At 34.9% G+C, this 20,341-nt stretch overlaps 1 protein-coding gene across 1 annotated transcript in view; it reads right to left on the bottom strand.

Moving 5' to 3' along the window:
• Window positions 1-10,908: 10,908 nt before the first annotated feature.
• The window catches only part of LOC150080101 (monocarboxylate transporter 12-B-like), a 99,259-nt gene continuing 89,826 nt past the window's right edge, over window positions 10,909-20,341 (bottom strand). Inside the window, exons 5-6 of the mRNA XM_090381787.1 lie at window positions 19,518-19,643; window positions 10,909-11,970 (exon numbers count right to left, since the gene is read on the bottom strand). Of these exons, the coding sequence (XP_090237913.1) occupies window positions 11,750-11,970; window positions 19,518-19,643 (347 nt within the window). The 3' untranslated portion in view covers window positions 10,909-11,749. The remainder of the gene's footprint in view (window positions 11,971-19,517; window positions 19,644-20,341) is intronic.

Here is a 20,341-nt window from a genome sequence, read left to right as displayed (position 1 = left end):
GCCATTTTACATAAAAAGTAAGCTATTTGCTTTTTTTTTTTTGATACTGCCGAAAATAATCAACTTACAACAGAGATTCCCCACATTCTTTTATGAACTGAACTGGTTTCGATATTGACATATATATATTATACTTTATTGATTGGTTGATCGACTCATTCATTCATACATTGTCCGGTCAAAACATTATGACCCCCTTGTTTTAGCAATAGACTCTTCCTGCCCTTCTGATGGCACGCGTGTCGCCGGGAGAACCGGTAAATGTGATACTGTCAGGTTCGTGGCATGCAGTCCACACGAAATACTTAATCGATGTGGGCAGGGGATGTGATCTGACAGACTTCTTCAAAAAAGGGATGACTGTCGGGTACTGGTTGAAGAGTGGCAGTACTACAGAAACTGGAGTCTTGTAGCTGTTCGCAGAGTGCTGTAGTTGAGGTGTTCCAAGAGTGGACGGATAGTGGACAGAGCAGCAGTCGATGGCAAGCCGATAAACGAAAAATCGGTGAAACTGCTGACCACGGACTTTAACCAGGGGTAACCAGCGGTACTTCCAAGACCACGATCCAACAAATCCTCCTCCATATGGGCTTTCGGAGTACGTGCCCGGTCAAGTTATCTATGCTTTGCGCTATTCATCGCGAACGGCATATTGGACCATTGACGATTGGAAAAAAGTTAACTTTTCCGATGACTCACGTTTCCTGCTATTCTATGTGGGTGGTAAATGGAGAATATGACAAAAAGCTGCAGAGAGGAATTACTCTGTTGGCCTGGTCCAACAGAAACATGCAGGTGGCAGCAGTGTTTTGGTATGAGAAATGGTTTTCTGGGAATCTCTTGGAGGCCTCATATCCGTAAACTGCAGGCTAGAACACTACCTATCCATTGTGGCTAATGGAACACATTTTCATGGTGACTATCTTCCTGGATGGCAGGAATGCTTCCGGCAGGATAATGCCTCCTACCACATTGCCGGTATTGTTCAAGAGTGGTTCGCTGAACTGGTCATAATGTTTTTTGATTGGACATGTAAATCTTCATTATGGTGAAAATGTTAGACTTGTATAACCGAATGAAAGAGAAGACAAAACAATTCAATATTTTATACAGATTTATTTATTCTTAACAGGAATCCGTAACAACAAAATATTTATGTTAACCACAATATATCCTGTTATTATATCACCATATGTTACAACACTTTGTGCACAAGTCACATTTCAGTGAATGGGAAAGAAAATGACTAGGTAAAAACTCTCTAAAGAAATACCTGAATTTAGGTACTACTTTTTTTAGAATCTGTTTTTATTTTTTAATCCATCTTATATTTGAATAACAGAAAATGAGTGACTACTTTTGTTACAGAGTTAGAAGTCTATCGACTCTTCTAATGTCCCTCTGAATTCATTTAGTACTCTTCGATGACTGATCTTAAGTATTGTGTAAACATTTGGAAATTAGAAATATCTTTTAAGGAAATTTTAACTGATATTTATTAAGAATATTTGTGCGTATATACAAAGTTCAGTTATTGTTAGTTCGATTACTATTTTCCATTGCGAACAGTCAACATCTATAAATATCAGTATAATATTCTGGTTATTGATTTCAAATAAAATGATTGAAAACTATTATTGAAAAATCGTTATATATCTTAAAGAAATATAGATATATGAGGACAATATTATTTTTATTATTATAGTTAGGAATTTCAAATAAATATTTCTGAAATGTAAAAGAGAAACAGCATACCCATATATAAACATATCATCAAACTTATGTACTACTGAGAAATTTTCAGCTCTTTCTTACTGAACAAATTTAAACGAATTTTAAAAAGATTTTTTGAAAAGGCTAAATCTATAGAGCAAGTTCTTAAATAGTAGTAGTAGATAATGGATGCTAATTATCAGTTTAACCCTCCTGAAACGAGAGACTATTCTTAACGAATGTGAATTTATATTTTTAGAACTGTTCTTGGGAAAATGTTACCAGATTGTTTTGACATCATACACAGATTTTGCTCCACCACTCGATTTAAGCCCTGAAAGTTCAGACACCATTTATAATGGAATCACGGATCATATTGTTTCAAAAATAAAACACTATTAGAATGAGCCTGTATCTGAAATATTAAAATGATTTAATCATTGGTGTAGCGTACATACAGCGAACTGGCACGAGGTACCAGGATCCCCCTATCTAAATCGTCTCCCTTAAACGTTCTTCACATTCTTATATCTACCAATAAAATTAATGATAGGGGGATCCGAAAATTGAATTTTGCATTGGCTACCCTACAAGATTTTGCTACACCACTCGATTTAATGAAACCTAGATTCTTGCTACTTAAACATATTGGGATAATTTTTCCTTCACACCAATGAAAGATATATTAAGATGTGAACCTTAACGAAAGAAAACTCAGGAGTATTAAATAATCATCAGATAAACAAAATCTTGATTTACAACTTTCACTAAACCAGAAACTTTTGTTAACCAGGAACTTCCGGGTTGGAAAAGAGGAAACGAACTGGTTATCATCTTATCCTTAAGTTATTTGACATGGATTTGTGATGTTAGTAATATTTTATCAATTAGGGGTTAGCATTTTCCACCTCCAGTGAATATATGCCGGGTGTAAGAAAACTTCGTTGCCACAGAAAAATATAATAATCTTATTATTTAGAGAAATTGGTAAGATGAATACAGCAACGAATCTTGATATTAATGACGGTTAGTGTGTTGTGAGATCTTGTCTTTTGTTTTGATAGCTATTACGATTTGGTTTTTGTTACTGTGTTTTGTTCTACAGGCAAGAATAATCTTAGTGAGAATTTTACTCTTCATAAAGATTGTTGTTTGTTTGTTTGTTTCGGGATTTATTGAACGCATCGGCAACTATGACCATAGTGCGCCACTTCATAAAGAAAAAGAAAGCTCAGATGGTAATACGAGAATTCAGCGAGAGGTCTGTGAGAATTTCATTGGCTCCATCCTCAGCAGCCAAGACCGATTCATACGTTCGTTGAGAATTTATTACAATGTTTTAAAGATACTGGAAGTGTTGCAGATAACTCAAACTCTGAGCGTTCTCGAACATCTACAGGATACGAGATGTAACAGCTATTTTAAGATAAATGTATGAGAAGCTCAGATGGATCTGTTCAAAAATTTACTTAACTACAATGTAGTAAGTTATTTATAGGAAGATCAACGGATTTGTTAATGGTGACTGCTTTCTGCTAAATATGTTTGAAAACGATGAAATACCTTGAACAGCTGGACAGCATATTAAGTTCCAACAAGATGAAATGTCGCTCATTTTGCTTTGTAAATAGATGTTAGTTGGCTGAGCATGTCAGGGAAAGATGGATAGGACGTCCTGGTACAACTGAATACCATCCTCCCATTTCTGGAAGTCCCGGTTTGTCACCTATGGATTTCTTCTTATGACGATATTTTAAGTCTGTTGTTTACTAAAGTAAACTTTGGACAATGAATAAGTTGAAAGATAGCCCATCACAGAATGCATAAAGAAATAACAAAGAAAAACTTCAGTTAGTAACTCTAAGCTAGGGATGAGTGATTATTTCTAAAGACTACAAGTAACGCAATTAAAATATATAATGTGGATGTTGTAACTATTGAGCTCTAAATAAATGGTACAATATACTTTTTATAAATAGGAATATTATTATTGAATTATCCTCTGGAAACTGACTTTTGTAATATCCGTGAATATACCTCAAAGATAATTTAAACTGCGTTGTCAGCGGTAGTTTTTTGTGTCTATTTTTGGAGTTGCCTTGACTGCTTTTAATCTTAGTGAGGTTTTTGTACTATACTCCTTTCTTTTTCAAATAAAGATTTACAAATTGTACTCTTTCAAAAGAAGTCATTGGTAAAATTTGAATTGACAGCAAATTTTTAATAGTGTTAAGAAATCATTAAGCTTTATTCACTATATTTTAAAACACAGTATACATAAATTAACGAAACGATAAAGAATTATAAGTTTCTTATAGCAAAATTTATAGACATAAAAGTGTATAGTTTGCTGCATTTATTAGCTACATATTACTATATCTATTTAGCCCATAAACAGGTAACATGATCATACGCAGAGTAGTTCAGACAAAGAAAATCAAACATGTTGATAAACAAAAGAAAGCACAATCTGTCTGAATAATGAGCAAGTTTAAATGCACTACTGCTGTAGAAGTCAAAACCATTATTTTGTACTTATCTTTTTACATGAGCAATATATTTTAAATGCCAGAAACAGTTTATTGAAACACAAAATATATTAAAAGAGCCAGTTGAAGAGATCTACCACAGACGCAGACATTTGTGTAACAAATAATTCTTCAGTTGGACTGCCACTTTCATCTGTACCCAGTTGACGGTAGCTAAAGTTGTTTGTTGTTCGAAATAATACTGTATACATAAAACATTGAGTATGCTCAACGAAGCTATAGTTAATATTCAAAAACTACCAATCACAATCCAACCTTTGACCATCAAAATTCTTCTCCATCTCTCTCTCTCAGACAACAATTGTGGACAAGCACGAAATCTTGGAGATGGAATGTTCAGTGGACTGTGTTCCAAATATTGATATCAATCTATTCCCGGCTAAAGTTTCCAAGAATGGCATATTAGTACATAATTAAATTGACTATTAGCTGGAAACAAGAATCAGAATAAAGAAGGTTAGTGTTCATATCACACCATTTAAATATCCACACGTATTAGTGTCCTGTTGTACACCTATTACAGTAGTTAATTCTGAAAGATATTTAAAAAGTATAATCTCCAAGCTGCTCTGTCATCGAATGTGCAAAGACAAGAACAGGAAGGAAGGCAATGACATTGAAACCTGACGATTGTGTGAAAATGGGTTTTCCACAATGTTGAAATTTCCGACAGAGGTGGAGTTATGAGCTTAGATTACAGTCACATTCCCAGGAAGGTGAATTTTACTCCGTGCCAGCGAGTCCGACCAATGTAACCTTGTTACAGCCATCCAAATAACCAGTCGCAATCGCTCTCGCATCAGTAAAAACATTAAAAGTATCTTTTGTAAACGCGGTATCCTTTGGGCTGTGACGGCGTGGAGGTATATATACCATGGAAAAACCATTCTGCAATTTTCAGCTAATAAATGTATAAACATGTTTTTATTGATATCGATTCTGCTATAATTAACCGTTGTTTTGGTTAATTGTGCACTAATGCCAAGGCAACTGAACTCATGAGATGTTGATATATCTATAAATTGCGTAAGGCCAGTTTCTTGGTTTAGATGATGGAAAAAACAGAGCAATCACCGAGAAAATTCTAAAACTCTGCCTGAGATCGGCTGATTCAGCATTGCCCAAAAATAAGATTTTTTCTCTTACCTGTATGAATATTATTATATTCTATTTCTTGAGTCTTGACAATAATCTGAACGCATAATTTAATATAAAAACAGTATTTTTAGAGATATATGAAATACAATGGCATTTAAACTAACTATTTTGAATATAATACTAAATATTACAGATAAAAAAAAGATTTTAAACTATTTTTTTCAATATTTCTTTAAAGGAAGTTTTGCTCTTCCAAAATTGTATTGATTATACCAACTGAAAATTGAAACCTTTTTGGTCTCTTCTAATAAGAAGGAGTCCAAAAAGTTGAAGAAAAAATGCTATTTGAAAAGCAGCAATGTTTTTTTGTGAACTCCTCCGAATTTATTGTGGTCGTTCCGGAGTATAAACAAGAAATTTATTTATTTATTTATTTATTTTGTAAACCTTTTCTAATGTTAACTATTTATTGAGATACCTACGCTTGAGATAACGCCTCTACGATTGAGATAACACTTTTGTTATCTCAATTTTGATATCATGATGTCTATATTGAGAGTCATAATTGCATTTGGAAAAAAATAATTGTTTTTTTACTGAAAAAATTAGTTCTGAACCAGGTATATAAAATTTTACTCTATAGCTTGCTTGTAATTTTTGTAATTGTGTTTAGGTCAGTATCCTTTTAAATGAAATATTCTATATGTTATCCAGATGTGCATAAATATTTTGCATATTATGCCTACATATAACATCACAAATAATGTGGAGTTGCTCATGTAACTTGATGTCCTTCAATGCAATATCTTCTACTAATAGTGTACTTGCTAATTTTAATATGTTTTACTTCTATACTGGAACACGAGTTGCCAACGTCCACATAAATTACTAATATATCGACAGATACTTTATATTGCTACGACTGATAATTATATTTACTGATAATATCAACACATGGAATTAACTAGCGGAGTGTATCGAGGAGAATTCAAAATTTTTTCAAGCTCCTAAGGAACTGAGATATCCTTATTTTCAGTTTTAATTTCATCATCTTTAATTGAAACTCAAACCACTTCCTCTTTCTGATTCTATCTACGCCTCTACGTTGACTCGAACATAGTATCTTAAATTTAACTTGGATTCTGCATGTGGTTTTCTATACCTATCATTTGGATTCGAGTTAGTTGGTATTAGTCAGTGGGAATGAGAAATGTTCACAACAAAGTATCCTCAATTATTTTCAAAGACAGAAAGATAAAACAAACAAACACAACCTTAAAACACAGTCAATAGAGCCTTATAATAAACGCTATTCTAAACTTAACAAGTGACATGTGTATAGTATTGGTATTAGAAAGATTGTTTGACTGAAAAAAAGCATCCAACGTATGAATTATATGAATTCATACCATTGAATGCCGGTAGATTATAAATAAAGAAATAGCAATGAGCTACCGAAAGAAATGAAGAAAAGTACGAGCAATATCAAATTAGTGACCATCCATGATTAGATAATAGCAAAATCAAAAAACATCAGTAATTCAGAATTATCAGAATACTTCTTGGTATTTATTTTATATTTTCTTCTTAATTTCGAATTACTAACTTCTTCCTAATTCCCTTTTTCAAATCGCTTTTCGGAATTTTTCTTTTCCTCTCACCATGAGCATTTTGATATGCATATAAAAATATGCATATGCATATTTTGATATGCATATATAAATGTTCCTTATAAGGGGTAATTTGGGATTTACAAGTAGAATAGAGGTATTCCTACCTTAATACATATCTTCAGTACATTGGACACTTTAAGGTATCGAATCTATCAAGCTTTCTTTGATACCATCACTCTAGTCATAAATATGCTCTCCTATTTTTGATAGTTTTACAAAGTTAACATGCAATAGATATATCAAATGGTTGATATACCTATGATTGGTTTCTACTGCTATGAAAAGGATCGAAATATTTAGACAAATGACGTTGATACATGATATTTGATATCTACACATGATATTTGATATCTACCATGTTTAGTGCTATTTGACAACTACATGCGATGTATTTCTGTACGTTTACTTGGAAAATCCAACAATTTCTTGTGGTAAAGAAGAATTTCTGTAGGGTATCAATGGCAGTAAACATTAACATGCAGGTAGGTTTAGAATGGTACTCAAGTGGGTGAATATTCTTCAATATGTATGCTCAGACTATCATTCGCCACTCTGAAATTCATTAATTCAAACATAAGCAATTCTCTAGCTGAAGATAGTAGCGTACTCTCTATAGCACAGTTTCATCTCATTAAGTAGCATTTGCATATAGGATGTCAACTTAAATTACAATTTCATTTTGGTACTCATTGTCATAAGTATCAAAGTGTCATAACTATTCAGTTGACCTTTGAATTATTCAAACTGTCAGCCTCAACTACCTGCGAGGGCAACTTGTTCTAGCAATCAACGACTCGCTGGCTAAAAGAAAACTTCCTACAATTTAATCTAAACCTCAACCCCTGTAACTTGAATTTATGACCCCTAGTTCTGGAATTCTTTATAACCGTGAGAATTCCACCTTCATGCATTTTACTAATTCCTCTTAGAGCCTTATAAACCTCAATCAGGTCACCTCTGAGGTGCCTGGTTGCCAAGTTCTATAGCTCACATAATCGGAGTCTTTTCTCATGAGGTCGTCCTTCTGCCGATCTCACAATTCGAATTGCCCATCTTTGGATCCGTTCAAGAAGCTCAATGTCTTTTTTCAGTACATTCGAATGCAGACATTTCAGAGAAAACGATTTTTGTTTAATTCTAATGTACATGTATTATTTTTTTTCTTTATTTAGATTATTTGTGGATTAGCTGTTTGAAAACAAATATTATTATTCTATAAAAAAAAATTTACTCCTTTCTTATTTTATTCTTTTTGACATTATTTACTTTTACCAGCGCGATTTATAATAATCCAAGAGGTCAACACTTTGCGAAAAACTCACAATTCATATTATTTAATCAGACAGAAAGGTCAGGATGGATAACAGGTCATGAAATTTATTTTAACTCATTATCATAACTCAGAATGCACTATCTGCCAGATATAATATATTTTTTCATTTCTTCTATAAAATTAAAAAGTTTGTAATGCACTTATTAAAGATACGAATGTATGTGAAGTTAACCGGAAGTGATGTGTACATCACACTGACATCATTTTGACGATGAACAACTGAATTCCGTTGTTTCATTTTTATACTTCCCAACCTTAAATGGATACATTATAGTACAATAAGATGTGCAAAGGGGGGGGGGGGTATTATATAACTTAATCTGCCTTTGTTCCTTCTTCATTCAGAAGATGGAAGATATAAACTCTCATAAAAAATTTATTAAATTTTTATGCCTAACATAAAACATACAAGGTTACTTGTATGTCTTGTGTTGCTTATGATTACAGATTAGACGCCACCTTAAACTTTCTTCACTCTGAGTGTTTTCAGAGCACTCCTCCTAAGTTTGAACAGAAAAATGGAAGTTATTATTAGTAATCAATGAAGACAAATTAATTAAAACAGGTTTAGTCCACTAAAATATTTTACAACGATATCTGGAACTAGAAGAAATAACTGGAACTGTTCAAAGATTCTTTTCAAAAATAACGCTGATATGTTCTTAACCTCACTTCTATTATTAATAAATTTGGTTGCTTCAATGTTATTTTACAATGCCATAATGTGCCCAATAAAAAATCTGTAGTTATTTGATATCAATATAGATTTTTTTTTATAATGGACACGAATCTATGGTTATATGATTTCACTGCCAACGGTCTTTTCTGTGTTCTTGTACAGTCAAGTAAAATCTCATGAATTCCATCCTTTACAACGAGCATCTAGGAATGCAGGGGATGATTTATTCTCATACAAGATTTTAAAAAAGGAACCAGTTTTTATTTTTTACTTGCGATTATCCGTTTATTATGTAAACATTGCATTTAATAAAAAACGAAAGTTTGTTGGAAGAAAAAAACCCGAGTTTTCCGAAAAAAAGCCATGCTGCCCTCGCTGAGACCTATTAACTAACTCAGCCATTTTGGGAAAAACTATAAAAATTTCTCACCTCATTATGGGATTCAAACCAGTTCTTTTTCACCCAGTGTGGGGTGGACGGTGATTAATCCACTGTGCTACATCGTGAGGGATAGATTTTTTGTGCATCTCGATACACTTTTTGATATAATCCACTACATAATAGTCCCTTATGACATATAAAAGTGAAATGACAATTTAGAATGATTAACTTTGTACACAGAGATAATCGGATTATAAATTGGGAAGCTTTATTTTTTTTAACATTTGGACAACATTTTGAGTTGAAATTAAAAAAAAAAAAACACAAATTACTTATGGTTCCATTATTTATGAAATATCCCTGCAATCCTATAATATTATTTTGAATTAATTTGTCTATTTTTTTCGTGACGTGATTTCAAATTTCGGATCAAACACCACATAAAATGAACCAATCTTTATTTTTCTGTAACAAAAAATAATAATGAAACTGAAAATAAATCGCTCACTAAAATAGTTATTCGTTTTATACTCATATTTTTCTATATGACACTTATTTTTAAGTTCTATCCAAACGAATTCTTCTAAATTTTTAAGAATTGTATATTTTTAAATATAAATTTCAAATAATAACTACTTATCAGTATTCATAGGATGCTAAAATTATTGCTTTGTTTGTAATCTCAGTTATCTCATAACAACTTACCTCCAAAATTATAACTAATTTTAATGAATGATTTTTTTTTCAAAACTCTCTTTGGTGAAACAAAAAAGATAAACAGAACATAAGAAAAAAATCCATTATAAAGTCAATCTTTGAATACTCTTTCTAAACTTCCTGTCTTATTCTCTAAATTTCATCGTGTACATATTGCACTTTTAACTCCAACGACTTCCACTGCTAAGGTATAACTTTGTATACGTAAAATACGTATTTTGAAAACAGATAAAAATGGAATATTCATAAGTAATAATAATTGAATTAATCCTTTCCATTTCCATAGATGACACAGTTGTGCTCAGTCATTTATTAAAAGTTCTAAAAGAAACAAAACAAATGATGAACTCCGATTGTCAGTTAAGATAAATTAATAATATTTAAATATTTCTTTTTTGTTCTATAAAAACAAAAACGAAGCTAAATTTGTAACTGTTGATAATCAAAGCTTTGTTACGTTTATAGACTTCGGATTTCTCTACGTTGTAACCATTTTCGCTGTACAAAATAATCTTTAAGTTTGAAGTACTGTATAATGAAACAAAGGAAGCTTTTAAATCCACTGAATCGATCCAAAATCGCTTCCATTTTAAATCTATCTATATACTCTAACATTGCACTTACTAGAAAGATGATATAATAAAATTCTAACAATAACAGATGTATGATATTTCATTGAAGTGTGTCCAGTCGGCTATCTTATCGAATTACATTTAGGAAGATAAAAAACATATAATATATTCATATATTTATATAATGTATATACAGTGTTCAAATACTGGCAACAACCATCTGTAAATATATAGTACACCGTACTTATGTGTCAAATTAGATAATATGTTCATTAACTCATTCGCCCTTTCATATCAACTCCAAAACGCACGTAATAAACTGGAAAAAAAAAACTGACAGAAGCTAAAAGTGAGACATAAGTAAATGGCGATGAATTACATAAAAAACTAAATTATGAACTGATTTAAACAAGGCGCAATATATCACAGACAACAAAAACTAGAACTAGAACAGCTTTTCATAGCTGAACGATATGAGCAATTCTAATGCACAATAAGTAATTAACTTTTCATTGTAAAAAAGTATAACACGTATGCATAAAATTGCATGGTTATGAGTAACTTGACGGTACAGCTCACAAAGTTTGTATACTGGTCACGTCTCCAGTGAAAAATAAATTTCACACTCACAGGACATAACGAAAAAAAAAATTACTGCTTCTGTCATGCACTCAATCACTTGTTTTGAAAATGTATTCTTCAATGTAGGAAGACTTTTCAATCATATAAAGTATTGCTGTTCATGTAATCAAAGTAGATTATAAAGTTCAGGATCCATGTTCAAAATCTTGTTCCCAAAATTGGTTTAACTGGTTAGCAGCCGTAGTTATAATAACTGTAAACGAAATGGCTTGGCTTCTGCACCAATACCGAAATCCATCCACTCTATCACTAAAGCAGACATCAAAACACCGGGTTGTTGAGCGATACATGTCCAACAATTATAAACTCCAATTGGTTACCTGCTTATCTTCCGAAGAAAATCGAAAACGCACCCTGAGTAGAGAGTTGGTATTTATATTTCCGTATCACATTACACAACTGTTTCAACTTGGTCCACAGAAAAGCTTTCTGGAAGATCACTACTAACGGTTCCTGTAGGAGGGTCTGTTTTGGAAGAGTCTGAAGACTGGTTGCATTTCCTACAGCGTGTTGTGCACGGAACGAGAAAGGTCATTATAGCCGATACCACCAAAAGTGCTCCAGAAATGAAAAACGGAAGATCATAACTCCCAGTGAGATCGTATATAGATCCTGAAAATAAAAGTTATGCATGATTTACTTGTTCATAAAGTAACGTCTCATTTTAAACTGGAAAAATAGTAGAATTAGAGCCTATAATATTTAGAGCGTATAAATGGAATAAACAAATCTTGTATATTGTGTGAATACCTTTACAATGGGTATTTGTATGGGAGGATAACAATAAATATACTATAATCTATTACCATTCAGAACTGCAGATCTACAACCACACTTTTCAAGAACTCTCTAGTTATATAAAAATGTGTGATTATGTTCTGATCGCTGAGAAATAATGTTATTCCAAAAATTGAGAGAGGGTATGCAAACAGCATTAATCATATTTCCTTGTAAAATTTTTGTCCAGCTGTAAAATAATTAATATAAAAGTAGGGAAAAAGTGAGCTGGAATAGCAAATTCTAGGAGCACAGCTGAAATTTAATATTTTACTGATTGCAGAGGAGTTTCCAACTAAAATATCTCTAAAATAATATTCAAAATGACATCTATCTTCAGACTGATTACTGATCAGCAGTGAGATACACATTTTGAATTAACTTTCTGTCCCTGAGGAGAATCTCCGAAGTTTTGATTTGGATATTCCTTGAGTGATGAAAACTAAATTACCTAAAAGCTGAGTCCCAAAACATAATATACATGTGAGTCGAGTTTGGCGAAGTTCAGCTAGGTCTAGAATGACTGGACTTGTCTGAAATTACTTCATAACAACGGAAGTAGGAGTCGAGGCATGTCTTGTTTACTTCCTCCATGACAGTATAGTGGTTTTGCCACATGCCTCTCATATGGAGATATCTAGAGTATACTGGGGGATTTTCTATTGGCCTCTTCAGTGGGAGCTGTAATTAGCCGACCTCGGGCGGTGGGGGTAGAGCCCCTTCCATGTTATTTCGGGTTTTACAACTTTCACAGTATGCAAATCGGCCCTTGAACACACTTCTTCAGACATAATACACAATAGCGCAATATTCAGTATAAGTCGCTGACGTGCCTAAAACTCAACAACAGCAAGAGCAGTGGTGTTCACACCTCACAAAAAATCTCACGCAAGGATAATAATGAGGAATTCTACACAATAATGGATTATAGATGACTCTTATCACCGCATGTTGTTTCACTGTTTGGTGGAAGCTTGGAGCGAACAGCAGGAAAATTATCACGTACATCATCCTGTAATCGAACTTTATCGTCCCTTGCAAAGCAGCTTAACTAATTTCACTTTCATATAACTATATGAAGATGAAATTAAACACAAAATCATCAATACAAGAATCAAAGTAAAATTAATATTTTACTTTGATTCTTGCATTGATGATTTTGACGAATATTCTCTTGTGATATTGAACACGTCTGATTCTATGCTTCTCGTAATTTTTCGATAAAAAGGAATTAAAAGAATCCTGAACAGTTCCAATTTCAAGACGCCTCAAGATCCTGATTGCATTTCTCCATTTGTTGTTAAAAAATGTGCTGTAGAAGGAAAACCACAGTGCAATCCTTTTGTGTGTTACAGATATTTTTTCTTCTGCATGGAAATTCGTTCATATCCAGACAATTTCTACGGAGGGTGACATATATCTGTCTATAATTATGTCTCTTTGCACTTACCCCATTAATCACCAACTGCTTCACTATCTGGAAGCTAACCATCTGATTGACGATCGCTAATATGAATTCCATCAGTGCCACTCCACTGGTGCTACCTTATGTTTCTTCTGTGCGTAAATTTCTTGGAAAAGCTTTTAGAAAAGCAAGCAGTGCTCTTGAAATTTTTGATATTTCATGACATTTCTACAGCTTTCGATCGCATTTTACGCTATTCTGTTCTCCCATTGAGCAGCCAAGATCCTCTTTAAACGACGCAATAGGGCCAGAGTTATTGATGAGCCTAAAAACCATCACTGTTACTACTACTATGCTTTCTGAACACTTACTGTTCATGATGATAGATGACCCTCTATCTTCAAACATCTCAACTAATTCTAGAGTTGTAGAAAGTTTTGTTGTTCCATTCGTTCTTTTCCTCTTCTATAATAACCTTCTGTTATTGAATAAAACTCCTACCCATGACAGTATACTACTAAATTCACTTTCATGTTCGACAAACGCCTACAATCTCTCGAATATCCATAGCAGTTCCTTAAATACTTAACTAGACAATTCTCCATTAGTGGGGAGCGGTGATGTTACTTAATTAATATCAATCCTAAAACACCAGTTTTGTCTTATGAGTTGGAAGAAAGAATCTGCTGCTTCCATAATCGACCTTGACAACCGATTTCGAGTCAACAATATATTTCTTGAAAATAATCCTGATTTTTAATGTTTATTGGGATGAGAATATCAAAAATGTCAGTACTTTTCTTCTGTTTTTCTTAATTCTCAACCCGTACAGGATGCCCTCGTGGGTAACACAGTTGGTAAGATCGCCGTCCTCCCTACACTGGGTAAAAAAGACTTGAGTTCGAATCCCATCGATGACAGGAAGAATTTTTGTAGTTCTTTTTCACAAGATGGCTGAATTACTCGGTCTCAAGCGAGGGTAGCATGGTTTTTATCCCGGAAATTCTGGTTTTTCGTCATAGTGTAGCTAGTCGAAGGATAACGTTCAATGCAATCGTTAAAACATTAATATTAGAAATTCAGACAGAAGTACGAGGAACTTTAATGTTGAAAATGTACTCATCCAAAGCTAAGAATTCATCTAGACCAGCAGTAGTTTTAAACTATTTATATTAATGGAAATAATGGACAGTGCAAGAAACTGAACAGGTTAAACCAAAGATCAATTCCTTTATTACTAAACAATGAGAAATGCATACAAATTCAAAATAAAATTTACCTCAACAAAATGGTTAAGATATCACAAGGAAAGTACTGAAAACCGAATTTATTACTTTAACAAAACAAAAATAGAATGGTAATTCCGTTCTAAAATCAAAAACACTTCATTATCACTAATGGGCAGCACAATGTAAACTTCTTAAGTTACTGTTTTTGTTGGAGCATTTTGGGAGGAAATATCCTCGGCTCCCCTCAAAATTGAGTGTTTATGATCACCCAATCTTGACATTGTTTAAATCTTAAAAACTCTTTGCACTTAAGCCTCTAAAATTTCTAATTGTGGCATTGTAACATTCATTTGTAAGCAACAGTTACAATAAAGTAACAGTTTCGTGAATATATGTTCGTTCGCGATATTGGGCTTATTATAAATGATGTACATCATTTGTAATAAGAAATATTTAATAGGGAAAATCTGTAATCCCAATGCCAAAAATTACAAAGTCTACTCTCATGGAGCATTATAGGCCTATATCTACAGTGGCGGACAAAAAAACTGCATCACCTTAAAAAAGGTAACATTTGTAGTGAAACGTATGAGATATTGTTTGATTGCAGTCATTTTGTTTACCGCAAAGAAAAGGTATTGCATCAGATAACGCTTCTATTGCATAAGACAGTAATTGCAAGGTATTGCATCAGCCGTTTCTATAAATACGGCGTTGGAAGGGTATACACGCTCATTAGTATCCTGTTTTCCGGAGGTGTAAGCATAACTCCATATGTTCAGTTGACACCAAGAAAAAAAATTGTAGCTGTTGCTCTGTTCCAGGAAGGGCTTTCTACGTGTGCTATCGCTGATAAAATAGGCTGCCGCTAGTCATCAGTATCCGGGGTGCCGAAATTAAAGCATGAAACCGGCGATATGAAGAGAAGATCTGAATTAGGCCGTAAGAGCGTGACTACGCCTTCCCAAGATCGATATTTGAAACGGATATGCCTTCGTAATCGCCATGCTAGTGCTCCTGATCCAAAGCTGGACTTTGAGATGGCCTCTGGTGTTGAAACAAGCGCGCACAAACTATCCAAAGACGGCTTTCGGAATGGACAAAGGAGCAATGGAACACCCTGACGCTTTAGAAAGATATTTAATGGCAATTAAGTATATCGAGTGGAATCTTTTTATTGGGTTTCATTCACAGAGATATATATCCCATCTAACAAATGAATTTCGAACATTTCTGCAACCCACAATGCAGCGCAAAACACATTATTTCCAAAATTCACAAGTGATGGAGTTTTTTTTTTGTCCGCCACTGAACCTATCCACACCTTTAAGAGTACTAGCAACGTTAACTACTGCCAAAGTTGAGCGATCAGATACTGGCCAGTCAGCCTTAACGAATTCATTATGCAATAACAAATAGATCTATAATTACAAACCTCCTCACAGTTCAAATTGAGATACTGAATGCCTTCCAAGCTCGAAATGAAATTGCAATAATATAGTCTAAATGTACGTGTCCTACTGCATTTGCTCCAACACACCTTCCAAATAATGGGAAACATGTTGAAGTTCTTCCAGTTCCTACTAACCTGGCGTTACATGTATTTCCATACAGAGAATCAGATCCTCTAATGCCCAGTCCATGCAGGAGTTCCACAAGGTGGAGTCTTATCCAGACTCATATTTACTGCGATGCTAATCACGTTCTTCAAGAGTAGGGATGATGTATGTACTTACGCAGACGACATTAAAATTCTAACGACCATCCAACCGTCCATGACCAATGGTACATTGTGAGACAAGATAGTTATTTATTATTTAGATAGATCTGGCTTGGACTTAAATCCACAGAAGACTGTAATGATGGTGTACTCTCTAAAAAGATCAACCAAAACTAAATGGCATAACTATTCCAATTGTCAAAACTCATAGAGATCTTGGAATAATATTTGACACTAGACTTACGTTCACGTCACATATTGACATGCTTGTAAATAAAATGAACTCCTTACATTGGACAACCAAATAGCGCCTCTTGCACGTGAAACAAACTACAACAACTGCACCATATATAAGAACCACAGTGTATTTGGCCATATTGTATGGTGCTGAATTATGGGCGTCAGCCACACATACCCACATTAGGAGAATATATGCGACTGAATACTGGCTGTTGAATTGGGCCAACAAAGAACACCGTCTCCCTCATCAGTTAAGGACCACGCAGCTTGTTGAACAGCTTAAACTACAGCGTTTACCAGACATCATTGCCTGGAAACGTTTGTTAACCACAATAAAGATGACTGGCGTGATCTCTTCACCTCGCTTCTGGCAGCTGTGTGAGTGGCACATCCCATCATCTGCCTTAAGAGGCACGAAATCCCTGAGGATGATAGCCAACAAACTGAAGATGGTCGACAGGTTCTTACAAGTCAGAGCATTGCAGTCAATTCACAGCTTATCACATATGGAAATTCACTTTGATAAGCTTGTAGAAGATCAGAATTATAGAAGACAAACTGCTGTGTGGTTCTCTGAGGGTACCGTTGCCTAGCAGTTTTGTGTATTTCTATCAACAACTGTGTACGCAATTGTGTGTAATTATTTGAACAAGTGTATATGTTATGGGTTGTTTCAGTAGATGTGATGTTAAGCTGAACTTTTTACTTCAACTGGCAGGATTCCAGACAAATGTAGTGATGGGACTTTCATTTTCTGTTTTAGCTTTTATTTTATATTTCATTTTTTGTCAATCCTCTGGCATTTTCTGCCGTGAAAGGAATTTGTCTCATACTACTATTTTTATGTACTACTATATTTATATTTGGTAGGACAAATAAAGATTCTTTCTTTCTTACTTAGGCGTTTTTCGTCCTGACTATTCCTTGATTCTTTTGGCAGAAAAATTAAACGAAGTGATATACACTGAATGATCACTGAATTATGACCACTACCAAATACTTCGTAGGTCCTCCTTTTGCCCTCAGTACAGCAGCTATCCGACGTGACATTGATTCAAAAAGATGTCGGAAGCGTTCGGGAGGTATGGCCAACCAAGCTGTGTGTAATGTGGTCAGCAATTCAGGTATGCAGGTGATTGATGTATCCAGACGCTGGATATGCCTTTCCATAGTGTTCTACAAGTGCTCTATGGGATTGATATCGGCGGAGTTCGGAATCTTTTTATTGGGTTTCATTCACAGAGATATATATCCCATCTAACAAATGAATTTCGTTAGATGGGATATATATGAATGGCCAGTCGATATGCTGGAAATCAGAACTGTATTCCTCAAACCATTCCTGCACAACAAGTGCCCGATGACTCGGCGCATTGTCATCTTGGAAGACACCATCGTCATTCGGGAAAAAGTGTAATATAGCTGGATGTACACAGTCAGCAAGCAGTTGAAGATAGCGGAGACCACTGATACGTCGTTTCACATGCACCAGGGATCCAAGTTCCTGCCAGTGAAACATGCCCCACACCATATAACCGCATCCACCGGCCTGTACTTTTGATATCATGCATGATGGATGAAGAGCCTCATACGAATTTGGTGTACACGACCATCCACGGCGTGGAGTAAATAACGTGACTCATCCGACCAGCACACCTTCTTCCAATCTTCTAACGTCCAACTTTCATGCTCTTTGCATCAGGCGAGTCTTTTACGCCGATGAACCTTGGTTAGGAGAGGATGCCGTAGGAGTCGTTTGCTGTTATAGCCCATACGTGCGAGCGTGCGACGCATGGTCATACCATGTATTGTTCTGGGTTGGCCCATGTTGTATTGGGCAGTCAACTCTTGAACAGTGCTGCGCCTGTTCGCCTGTACGAGTCGTCGGACCCGGCGCTCACCTCTAACATCAACCTTTCGCTGACCGTTGCAGATTTGCCGTCGGGTCGTTGTTTGACCATTTTGACGCCAGCCCTGGTAGACTTTAGCTACGGCGGCTCTCGAACACCCCCACCAGTTCGAGGAAATCGAGGCACCAGCTTGTCGAGCACCCATAATCCGTCCTCTATCAAAGTCCGATAAATCCTTCCTTTTACCCATCACGCTAGGAATTTTACTACCTACTGAACCACTGACACCTTATCTATGCTATGTAGATCGACTAACTTCGCACTCTCGTACCTCACGTGGTCAATGGGTTGCATTCAGTTTTCATAGGAGTGGTCATAATTCAGTGATCACTCAGTAAATGAAACCATCCTTTGGGCATATGCCACACCTAGGTTTCTTCATCCGATGCTGTGCTGTATAGCGTGATTTATCACTCCACATCATGTTCTGCCACTACTCTAATGTCCAGCGCGTGTGTTATATGTACCAGGATAGGCATAACGTACATTACTGGCAGACATTTCAGCTTACGAACAACTACTTGACAAAGGTAATCCATTGTCCCGTATTGTGACCTTCTGCCTTCTATCGACATACGACTTTTCAAGTGTCTCACTCTTTTTGCTATCTGTCGATCGAACATGACTACTATGTGACAAAGTACCACCATACCTCTTGTGAAAGGAACTAAGTCATTTTATTGTTCCATTCTGTTCCAATCTACCTATAGTTGAATATGCATGCCTTTTATATCTTGCTTTTAACTGGCACTAGCTTCTAAATATCACGTGACTTCTGGAATTAACGATTAATTTCCAGGGGTGAAGAATTCCAATACAAATCGGAGGAGAGTGTATATTTACTAACTAAATTCAACTGTACTTTAAATTTCATTTACCTGCAAGAGGTGGTCCCACGATTGAAGAAGCGCCTCGGAAAAGACTTAACAACCCATACGCATTTGTCAATTTTTCTAAGCCCAGCAGCTCTACTAGGATTATAGACGTAAGACATATATAGGCAGCTAGAAATAGAAATCGTAGAAGATTAATGAAGTGCAGAAATGAATTATACACATTATGTGTAGATAGAAAACTATAGACTATAGTGATCAATGCCCAACTATACTCTATTCAATTAAATTAATAATGCAAAATATTCTCATTCATTCGATATATTTCATATACACTGGCTGATCACTTTATTAGACCATGTTATATTAGGTTCCCTAATTATCACTGCCCTATTCCTTGCCATCAGGAGGAATGGAATATTGTACCAAGAAGTCGGAAAAATATTTTGCAGTTTTGCAGAGATTCGAAGACATCATTCCAGATCATTCCACAGATGTTCGTTTGGATTGAGATCTGCCGATTATGCTAGCCTGAAGAGATGTTTAAAAATTGCCCATTGTGTATCTTCAACTATTCATGCAAATTTCTGAAACTAATATGCCACATAGATTATTCCTACTAGCAGTTCTTCACATTTTCTTCATATGTGAGCTCTTCGAAATAGTATAAAGAAAGATTCAGATCACATGACTTTCCTCCGTTTGTTTGAGTTCACTCTTTTCGCTCTTATCACATATCATAGTCCATTCTATTCAAAGCAGTCCCATGGTGTGGCTGCTATTGACTTGCAAAGTTCGTGAATTCGTTGCTAAGTTGCAAAGTTCATGCGTCGCGCGCTAATAGCTTGCAAAGTTCGTCTACCCTAACA

The sequence above is a fragment of the Mastigoproctus giganteus genome, chromosome 9, assembly GCF_048544385.1.
Source record: "Mastigoproctus giganteus isolate SK-2022 chromosome 9, ASM4854438v1, whole genome shotgun sequence".
NCBI lineage: Eukaryota > Metazoa > Arthropoda > Arachnida > Uropygi > Thelyphonidae > Mastigoproctus > Mastigoproctus giganteus.
The sequence above is the reverse complement of the archived record's forward strand: the minus strand, read 5'-3'. Positions and strand labels throughout refer to the sequence as shown.